At 35.7% G+C, this 11,606-nt stretch overlaps 1 protein-coding gene across 1 annotated transcript; it reads right to left on the reverse strand.

Moving 5' to 3' along the window:
* Window positions 1–2,248: 2,248 nt before the first annotated feature.
* On the reverse strand, window positions 2,249–10,246 carry mc2r (melanocortin 2 receptor). Its single transcript, XM_058747335.1, has 2 exons — window positions 10,128–10,246; window positions 2,249–3,363 (listed from the first exon to the last, which is right to left on the reverse strand). Exon 2 carries the CDS (start codon window positions 3,299–3,301, stop codon window positions 2,387–2,389), a length of 915 nt encoding a protein of 304 aa, XP_058603318.1. The 5' UTR covers window positions 3,302–3,363; window positions 10,128–10,246; the 3' UTR covers window positions 2,249–2,386.
* Window positions 10,247–11,606: the final 1,360 nt, after the last annotated feature.

Raw genomic sequence — 11,606 nt, forward strand, 5'->3', positions numbered from 1 at the left:
ATTACTTAAACTTTAAACCTAAAATGGAAACAAAATATTAAAAATAATATTTATAATAATATTTAACTATAGGCTACTATAAACTATAGAAGCTCAGATCCATTAAATAATATTAACAGGCACATCTTTTGATTTTAATAATGTACTAGTATATTTATACATTAATTACTAAGATTAAAAATTTATTTAGAAATCTTTTCCTTATGTTGGTTTGTTTTAACCAATGCATTTACAGTGGGGCAAAAAAGTATTTAGTCAGCCACCAATTGTGCAAGTTCTCCCACTTAAAAAGTGTAATTTTCATCATAGGTATACCTCAACTATGAGAGACAAAATGAGGGGGGAAAAAATCCAGAAAATCACATTGTAAAACCTCATTTAATGCTTTATCACATTTATTCCATATTTTAGGACAAATATTTTTTTCTTGGTTAAGTTAGGCACAAAAGCAATACTAAATATTTTGTCCAGTGCTAATGTTAATTTTAGCTAGGATTACAGTGGGTAATTAAACACATTATTGAGGGAACAGTTAACGTTACTCTAATCAATCTGACCAGGACTTTATTCCACAAAAAGCGGGAAAATGGCTTTCTCTTTAAATCAGTATGGCCGAGATAACATGCTGACGTTTATTGGTGTAATTAAGACCCCATCATTTAAATGATTGACTATTTGATATTTAAGGCTTAATGTTGTAAAATGTAAGACATTTTAAGACTTTAAACTGCATGAATATTTCGCCAATCATTACATATTATATTCTTTAGCGACCCAGACTTATATCCAGCACGGATGGATCTCTAATTGCTGCAATAGCAAACTCTCCTGATATTTTAAGAACATAAAAAAAGAATAAAATAAGCATACTTTCTTACCTTTTGAAACTTAGAAGGGTTCAATTTGAGCAGATGATTTTACCATCACTGCCATCGTCAGAGCACATTTACATTCAGAATCTGGCTCATATTCAGGATCTCAATATATTCTCAAAACTATCGTTTTCAGCATCTTCAAAAACAACATTTTGATCGCTATTCATCACATCCACCATCAAAGACATTGACACTTATATTTTATTATGTACAGTAATTGCTCTGCAGTAAACCATTCAAGCCAGTTCAATTTTTGCAGATGATTATTTGTTTTATGCATGCGCTAATTATGAGTGAAAAATCACGTCATCATTATGTTTTAAACAGTGCCACTTTGTGGGATAAAGGTGAATTGCACTTGAAGGGTTCAGATGCAAAAGCCTCTAAGTGCCTTTTGATATTTTCTTCTAAAATGAGCGTTTTTATCAGGCTCCTATGGTCAGTAATTTCACTTTCATGGTAATGAATAGGTTCTTTTCATTGCCATTTAAGTGAAATAACTTAACATAAACATATGGAGCCTGAAAAAATGCTCATTTTAGAAGAAAATTTCAAACGGCACTTAGAGGCTTTTGCATCTGAACTCTTCACTTATTGATTATGCTTATGCAGACACGTAGCCTAATTGTTGTTGTTTAATGTTTCTTCTTTCCTGCTGTTATGGAGCAGTCCGGCGACATGACAAAGAAAGCTGATCCTGATTGGTCCTCTCGGAGTGCTGATTGGCGGATTCACAGATAGAACCTTATAGAACCAAGTTAGAGTTCGACTTTGTAGATAGAACCTTTTTGTTTTCTAAATAAAAAGTCCTAAAATATACAAAACCTAAAAAACACCATCACATAATGTAAATAGCCTAAGTTGTCACAGAATAAGAATATGTGAATAACTCAATTTTGACAAAAATGTCAGATAGAACCTAATAATTCCAAGGGGACGAAATATTGTGAAATGTTACCTAAAATGTAATAACCTAGGTTTTATATTCACAGACTAATACATTTTAACAAGTTGGATTATAAATTAACACAGGTTAATGTGCGTGGCGCACCTGATGTCACATGGATTATTTTACCGGCGTCTTTGCTACGTTTCTGGACCTTGATTGTGTAAGGACACGTGCTGTCTATGGGAGGGTCAGAGAGCTCACGGGATGCATCAGAAATATCTTAATTTGTGTTCCAAAGATGAACGGAGGATTTACAGGTTTGGAACGACAGGAGGGTGAGTAATTAATGACAGAATTTTCATTTTTGGGTGAACTAACCCTTTAACACTGTTGTAATAATTGTTTATTGTTACCGTAGGCCTGCTGCATTAACTCACTTTAATGACTTGAACAGAGTGTTATTGCATAGTTTGTTTTAAATACATGTTGTGGTCTTTCAATACCTGTACATTGAATCTCTTCTGCAGCCTCTTTCATTTCCATTTGAAAAAGTAGCAGTTCTGTAGACTTTTTTATCCTTCAGTAGTGTGAAGCACGTACTGCTGGGACACACGCGTCTCACTCAGACACATTCTTTAAAGATCCTTGAAGCTGAACACAGGAACATTTTCTTGTAGGTGTTGCGCAGCTCTGTGCTACGGAAAGCATAAATGGCTGGATCAATGACTGCGTGACTCACCAGTAGCACTACATGCAGCTGGAAGAGCGAGCGGTAGCACTCACAGTAGGGGTTCTCAGGGCAAATCATCATAATCAGCAGATGAAGAGAGAAAGGAGCCCAGCAGGCCACAAACACCCCAATCAAGATGGTGAGTGTCAGCGCCCCCCTCAAGCCACTTTGTCTCTGGCGCGCGTTAAGTCCTGGCATAGATGCGATCCTGTTGGCATGGTGGCGCGCTAACAGGAACATATGTACGTAGAGCAAGAGGATGAGGAGCAGAGCTGTGAAGAACGGCACAACAAAGAAGATTTTCACAGTAGCGGCCTCAGAGAACCCGATCATGAGCACTCCGCTGGTGCCACACAAAACCCAGATAGCGGACAATATAACCACCACGCGGCGCATGGTCATTAGCGTGTGATAGCGTAGCGCGTGGAATATGCTGATGTATCGGTCCACAGCTATGGTGAGGATGCTGAAGATGGAGCCCAGGAAGCACATGCAGAGTAGAGAGTCCATGATGTCGTCTATATTCAGCTCGAAATGACCAAGGGAGTTCAGGTGTCCAGCCTCTTTAAACAGCAGCAGGATGTTCTCCAAAGCCTTGAAGAGGCTGGAGATGGTGTTAAACACAGCCAGGTTGCAGATGAAGCAGTACATGGGGGAGTGAAGGTTCCTATTCTTGATGACGGCTATGATCACCAAGAGGTTCTCGCTCAGACTGGCCACGGCAATGGCCATGAACACCTGACTTGGGACCTGAACCTCAGCGCAGTCTGTGGGGTGTGTGGATGGAGCTTCAGTGCTCGAGTTCATGATCGATGGAGCAAACTTGGTTGTTGGATTGTAGATCAGCTGAAGATCTGATGTGAAATGACCTGGAGGAAACATTTTTATTATTATTATTATTAGGGTAGAGTGGGGAAAACGCCCCCCCCCCCTTAAGGATTGTGTCATCCCCAGTGAAACAAAAGTTAAATGTCTTCAGAAAAGTTATCATAGTTTTAGTGACAATGGCATAAATTATAAACCAAGTATGAAAAATGTTATTAGATTTTTAACAAAAATTACATTTGTGCCAAGGGGGCGTATTACCCCACCTGTGGGGCAAAAACACCCCCATGGGTGGGGTTAAATGCCCCCCAGTCTGACAAAGCAGTTTGCTTTAAACATTTACAGCAAAATCAGAGTACAATCAGTTTTAGCTTAAAAATAAAAAATAATATAATCAATAATTATGAATTACAAAATTATAATAGTCTATTTGAAAAAAAAAATGTTAGTTGATGATAACTGGCTAGCTAACTAGCTACCTGGTACAAATATTTTCATTCAACCAACTAGTTAGAATACATTTGATGGAAAAACAAAGGATTTGATGTTCAGAACAGAATAACTACAGTAATTGCCCATTTCACCCTGGGGGTGTTTTACCCCACACAATATGTTTTGAGAAAAAAATCATGTCATTCTGAAAATATAATTATATTTTTATTAAATAACACGTACTCCCTATCTACAGGCCTTACTGTTCTCATATCATATATACAGTGGGGCAAAAAAGTATTTAGTCAGCCACCAATTGTGCAAGTTCTCCCACTTAAAAAGATGAGAGAGGCCTGTAATTTTCATCATAGGTATACCTCAACTACGAGAGACAAAATGAGAAAAAATCCAGAAAATCACATTGTAGGATTTTTAAAGAATTAATTGGTAAATTCCTCTGTAAAATAAGTATTTGGTCACCTACAAACAAGCAAGATTTCTGGCTCTCACAGACCTGTAACTTCTTCTTTAAGAGGCTCCTCTGTCCTCCACTCGTTACCTGTATTAATGGCATCTGTTTGAACTCATTATCAGTATAAAAGACACCTGTCCACAACCTCAAACAGTCCAACTCCAAACTCCACCATGGCCAAGACCAAAGAGCTGTCAAAGGACACCAGAAACAAAATTGTAGACCTGCACCAGGCTGGGAAGACTGAATCTGCAATAGGTAAGCAGCTTGGTGTGAAGAAATCAACTGTGGGAGCAATTATTAGAAAATGGAAGACATTCACGACCACTGATAATCTCCCTCGATCTGGGGCTCCACGCAAGATCTCACCCCGTGGGGTCAAAATTATCACAAGAACTGTGAGCAAAAATCCCAGAACCACACGGGGGGACCTAGTGAATGACCTGCAGAGAGCTGGGACCAAAGTAACAAAGGCTACCATCAGTAACATACTGCGCCGCCAGGGACTCAAATCCTGCAGTGCCAGACGTGTCCCCCTGCTTAAGCCAGTACATGTCCGGGCCTGTCTGAAGTTTGCTAGAGAGCATTTGGATGATCCAGAAGAGGATTGGGAGAATGTCATATGGTCAGATGAAACCAAAATAGAACTTGAGTAAAAACTCAACTTGTCGTGTTTGGAGGAGAAAGAATGCTGAGTTGCATCCAAAGAACACCATACCTACTGTGAAGCATGGGGGTGGAAACATCATGCTTTGGGGCTGATTTTCTGCAAAGGGACCAGGACGACTGATCCGTGTAAACGAAAGAATGAATGGGGCCATGTATCATGAGATTTTGAGTGAAAACCTCCTTCCATCAGCAAGGGCATTGAAGATGAAACGTGGCTGGGTCTTTCAGCATGACAATGATCCCAAACACTCCGCCCGGGCAACGAAGGAGTGGTTTCGTAAGAAGCATTTCAAGGTCCTGGAGTGGCCTAGCCAGTCTCCAGATCTCAACCCCATCGAAAATCTTTGGAGGGAGTTGAAAGTATTTTGGCCCTAACCTTATGGTCCAAAATACCAGCAACAGTGTGTGAAAACCTTGTGAAGACTTACAGAAAACGTTTGACCTCTGTCATTGCCAACAAAGGGTATATAACAAAGTATTGAGATGAAATTTTGTTATTGACCAAATACTTATTTTCCACCATAATTTGCAAATAAATTCTTTAAAAATCCTACAGTGTGATTTTCTCATTTTGTCTCTCATAGTTGAGGTATACCTATGATGAAAATTACAGGCCTCTCTCATCTTTTTAAGTGGGAGAACTTGCACAATTGGTGGCTGACTAAATACTTTTTTGCCCCACTGTAACTATGATGTTCTACAAAACAACAAGCTTTAAAACACTTTTTTTCTTACTGCTGAAAATTAGATCATTTACTGTGAAATCCGTTTTCTCTCCGGGACATCACCAGTGTAAGTTTCATGGTGAAAACTTCTACATCACTCTTGTCAACGTAGTCCATAGTTAGAATAAAAATTTATTTTGACTTTATCTTGTGGTTATTTTGGGAAAAACAGTAGGGGGATATTTTCCCTCACTCTACCCTAAGATATAATGGATATAATTGACCTTAATATTTTGTAGTGATACATTAATTCCATTTAATTTAATTCCAATTCCAGTCTATTTTTATTTAGCAAGGATACATTAAATTGATCAAAAGAGACAGTAAAGAAGCTTTCAATTTTCAATAAATTCTGTTCCAGACCTTCTTCTCAAACCTCATAAACAGTAACTTAAACAACACTCGCACTCTTTTTGCTACTGTTGAGAGACTAACAAACCCCCCAAGTCAGATTCCCAGTGAAATGCTCTCTGACAGCAAATGCAATGAATTTGCTTCCTTCTTTTCTGAGAAGATCAGTAATATCAGAAAGATGATTAGCACATCCTCAAGTTATGCAGAGGTCACACAGATTCGACCGCAATTTCAAAAAGAAGTGACTATGTCTGTTTTTGAAGCAATCGATAGCAAAATTTTGGAAGAAATATTACAGCACCTTAAATCGTCAACCTGCTATCTTGACACACTTCCCACATCTTTTTTTCAAAAGTGTGCTTAACAGTTTAGAAGCAGATCTCTTAGAAGTGGTGAATGCCTCACTTCTTACTGGGATTTTTCCAAACTCCCTGAAAACTGCAGTTGTTAAGCCCCTTCTGAAAAAGCGCAATCTTGATAACACAATGTTGAGCAATAGACCAATATCAAATCTTCCTTTCATAGGAAAGATTACTGAAAAGGTAGTATTTAATCAGCTGAACAACTACTTAAACTCAAATGGATACCTGGACAATTCTTAATCTGGTTTCCGAGCGCATCACAGCACAGAGACAGCGCTTATTAAGATAATAAATGATATTCGCTTCAATTCTGATTCTGGCAAAATATCAGTCACTACTAGATCTTAGTGCTGCGTTTTACACTGTTGTTCATAACATACTTCTAGAGAGATTGGAAAACTGGGTCGGGCTTTCTGGGATGGTACTCGGATGGTTCAGGTCATACTTAGAAGGGAGAGGTTATTATGAGTATTAGGAGGAAAGTCTAAGTGGACATCCATGACATGCGGAGTCCCACAGGGCTCAATTCTTGCACCACTCTTGTTTAGCCTGTATATGCTCCCACTAAGTCAAATAATGAGAAAGAACCAAATTGCTTATCACAGCTATGCTGATGATACCCAGCCTCATCTCCAAATGACTATAGCCCCATTGACTCCCTCTGCCAATGCATAAACTGTTGGATGTGCCAGAACTTTCTTCAGTTAAACAAGGAGAAGACTGAAGTCATTGCATTTGGAAACAAAGATGAAGTTCTCAAGGTGAATGCATACCTTGACTCTATAGGGTCAAACAACTAAAACTCAAGTCAAAAATCTTGGGGTGATTCTGGAGACAGACCTTAGTTTTAGTAGTCATGTCAAAGCAGTAACTGCACTCTCAGAAATAAAGGTACAAAAGCTGTCACTGGGGCAGTACCTTTTCAAAAGGTACATGTTTGTACCTAAAAGGTCCATTTTGGTACCTTAAAGATACATATTAGTACTTAAAGTGTACATATTTGAACTTAATAGGTACAAAAGTGTACCTTTTGAAAAGGTACCGCCCCAATGACAGCTTTTGTACCTTTATTTCTGAGAGTGTAGTTGCTGGTTCTGACTAGAACCAGAAAATCTGAGCATATCACACCAGTCCTCAGGTCCTTACACTGGCTTCCAGTTACATTTAGGATTGATTTTAAAGTACTTTTACTCATTTACAAATCACTCAATGGCCTAAGACCTAAATACATTGCAGATATGCTCACTGAATATAAACCTAACAGACCACTCAGATCATTAGGATCGAGTCAGTTAGAAATACCAAGGGTTCACACAAAACAAGGGGAGTTCACTTTTAGCTATTATGCCGCCCGCAGTTGGAACCAGCTTCTAGATGAGATCAGATGTGCTAAAATATTAGCCACATTTAAATCCAGACTCAAAACTCATCTGTTTAGCTGTGCATTTGTCAAATGAGCACTGTGCTACGTCCGAACTGATTGCACTATGTATAATCATTTTCTATTCTTAACTGTTTTAAATTCTTTTTAAATCAATTTTTATTTCTTGTTTTTATTATTATAATTTTTTAATTCCTTGTTTTTATTGTTGTGATTTTTTAAATGACTTTTTCACTTCCTTTTATGTAAAGCACTTTGAATTACCACTGTGTATGAAATGTGCTATATAAATAAACTTGCCTTGCCTTGTTCTTTTGAACTTTCTATTTATCACTTCAATCAATCAATCAATCAATCAATCAATCAGTCAATAAAAGTATCACAGTTGCCACAAAAATATTCTGCAGCACAACTGTTTTCAGCATTGATAATATTAAGAAATGTTTCTTGAGCATGTTTCTTGAGTAATGGCTTCTGAAAATTATACATATATACATTTGAAAAGTAAAAATATTTTACAAATTACATTTCAAATATATTATTGTCGAAATGTGTGAAACAGAATAACAACAAAACACAAACAGAGCCCCAGACAGATGGTCAACCACACACATCGGCGTCATGTCATATTAAAAAATATAAAAAAGTTATTTAAAATGTAATAAAATGACAAAATATTACTGCTTTTGAAGCAGTATTGTATTTCTGATCAAATAAATGCAGCCTTTGTGAACATTAGACACTTTTTTCAAAATAGTGTTATTATAGTTATTATAGGTTTACTAAAAGAAAAACCATTTAAATGTTACCTGAAATAAAATGAACACGTTTTAAATATAAAAAGGTTTAACTTGATGTACTAAAAAACTGCAACAGAAATAAAAATGAATAAAAACAGTATAAACTATTAAAAATTACAAAACACACAGCAAAAGTACTGAAACTTTAATTAAACCTAAAATGACAAATCTAAAAATAAAAACTACTTTAAGATATTATTAAAAACTATGAAAAAACATTAGGATCCCAAACTTTTTCACAGTATAGTGTGCACTCACTTAAGTTAATTTTTAACAACTCTTAATAATTAAATAACACATTTAATGTTACATTTAATCTTTAATAAATATCAAAATTAATATATTTTTCATACTGTACATTTTAATTGTGTGATGCCTAAATATACATAGCTTTAAAGAATTACTTTTAATCTTTTATTATATATATATATATATATATATATATATATATATATATATATATATATATGTATATATATACACACACACACACACAGAGTTTTTAGAACAGCAGAGTTGCCATTTTTTGGTTATCAGCCATAATGTGAAAATAATCGGCTGGACTCTTGACTGTTTCAGACAGAATTTTGTATTGGTGCACTAAGAAATACAACACTTCTGAAAATGTATAAATAAAATAAAAACAAATCATATACAGCTAATATATAACATATAATGAGTCCAAAGCACTTGAAAAACATATGATTGAGTTGTTTGAGTGCAGGTCATGTTTCTATCAAGTCCTATTCAAGTGGTGATCAAAACCAAGAAAAAGAACCATAGAGGTCTTCTATCATCTAATGCTCACAGAACATGTAAAAGGTATTAATGGCGAGGGAGAGTGGAGAGCCATACATGAATCATACATGAACCAGAAGGAAGAAAAGCTAAAAAAAGAAGCTGTTAGTGCTAATGAGGCAGAGACACTGTGTCATGGGTCGCAATAATGAGCATTATATGAATCATTTCTCGGCCCCAAGGAGCATCACATGTTCCTCTAAGAATGTCAAAAATATGATATGTATTATGACAATATTATAAAAGTATACATAAAATGTTTCTAATAATGTTTTAGACTACTGAAGATTTAAAGAATATTTTAAAGTATTAAAATTATAAAACAACAACAAAAACAGTAGCCTATTCATTTTTTTTTTTTTTTTTTTTTTTAAATAAAGTTGTTTAAAATAGTAGATTAAGCAAAGTTTGAAAGAGGAAAATAATTATATAAGCCTCAACACCTCTTGGAACATAACTGAACAACATTTCACACTGAGGATCAATTAGAAACATCAAACAAAAAAAAGTTCATTTGTTTTGTTTGATCCATTATTTATTAATGTATTTCCACCATTAAATCTGGGTACATTTTTCATTTATGTGAGCTCAAAGGCAAGCGTAATTAGAACTTGAAAGGCCGGTCCAGACAAGAACAGAGCTAGTGATTCAAACCTCCCATGTCGACAAAAATCCCACATTCCTGACAATTAAACTTCTATTCATCCAAATCAAGCCCATGCCCACTTTCAGACAGTACAAGACCATCTAAAAACAGCTGGATCACCAGGATCAACTAAGTGTCAAATTATTCAATATTTGTCAAATTTACTTACAGTTTCTCTCGTGAAACACACCCACAAGGAATTTTCCTCTGCTTCACATGGAATGTCTCAGAGACATCAGTCTGGCGGCAGCGGAAAAGCTCTGTTCTGGCTATTAATAGACAGCGTGTGGTCATGCCTGTGTATTTGTGTATCCTTGAATGCTCAAGGCCGTGTGAACCATTTGTGTTCATGTTCCTTTTGACAACAAATAAAGCACAACGCAAGGCCTTTCCTCCCTAACACACTCTATTTATCAAACCTTGTTACACATGTGTTGCATCTGTGTGGAGACTCTGTGCTCTGTGCTTTCATCAATGATGGCTGAAGTGGCTTGTTGGTTGTTCAACCTTGGTCTTTTTAAAGAGCAATAAAGGAGTTCAGTTCAGATGTTCTGATTATAGTTCCCCATAAGTCTAAAATAACCAAAACAAAAAAAAAAAGTCTAAAATAACCGAGGTTAAAAACACAGAAACGGTTCCCCAGCCATAACTTTTCAGTTTAAACACCCATTAAACATCTCTGCTTGAAAAAAATATTAATAAATCAAATAAAACAAACTTTTTGGGTTTCAGACACTTTGCCAACTTTATTCTACCACATACTCATAATTAAAACCATTATAAAACAAGATTGAAACACTGAACATAGTGGATGTATTGAACGAGAGTAATTATTGAAGAGCAGTGAACTCTAAATGAGCAGGTGAACTTTCTCTTTCAACTTGTAATTATGGTAAGTCACGATTTGTGCTGGATAAATGTTCATTAGCATGTATAATCGTGACAGAGGCGTATTTGATGAAAGTGTCCTATATTTTTATTACAATATCTTTTGCAATATGCCATTTCTTTCTAAACATTTTCTTTTGTGATTACGTTTGAGAGTTTCAAAACAATTCAGTGTCATTGTCCGAAGATAAAAAAAAACTTTGTGTGAATGCTGCCACCAGCTGGAGACACTTGGAGGTTGAGTGAGAACCTGAGAAGCTTGTGGAAAGTCTTGAGTGAGACTCTTCGTCGTCAGCAGCAGATGTCACTATAGAGTAGTACTAAACCATAAGGGTGAATGCAGTTTTGATATTAAAAATAATAATTATTGTTTATTTTTTGGTCAACCACGTAAAGTTAGTGTGACCAGAAACCCATTAAAAGAAGAAATTACGGTACATCACAAAGAGGACCCCTCTAGTCATTATCTTGACTATTTATTTATTAATTTATGTACTTAATTACATTAAGTAAATAAATAATTAAAACAAACAAAATAAATAAATAAATAAGGGAACCAAAATTAATTATTATATCTTTTTTATTTTACACGTATACATTACTGGTTAAAAATTGTGATCAGTAAGATTTTATTTATTTATTTGATACTTTTTAAGTTAAGCATGGATGTATTATATTGACAAAGTGACTGTAAAGACATTGTTACAGAAAGGTTCTATTTCTAATAAATGTTGTTGTTTTGAACTTTATATTCAATTTA

This window comes from Onychostoma macrolepis, chromosome 16, assembly GCF_012432095.1.
Source record: "Onychostoma macrolepis isolate SWU-2019 chromosome 16, ASM1243209v1, whole genome shotgun sequence".
In the NCBI taxonomy this organism is placed as follows: domain Eukaryota; kingdom Metazoa; phylum Chordata; class Actinopteri; order Cypriniformes; family Cyprinidae; genus Onychostoma; species Onychostoma macrolepis.

Excerpts from the sequence above, each read along its gene's own strand:
- mc2r (XM_058747335.1), bottom strand. The coding sequence starts at position 3,301 with ATGAACTCGAGCACTGAAGCTCCATCCACACACCCCACAGACTGCGCT.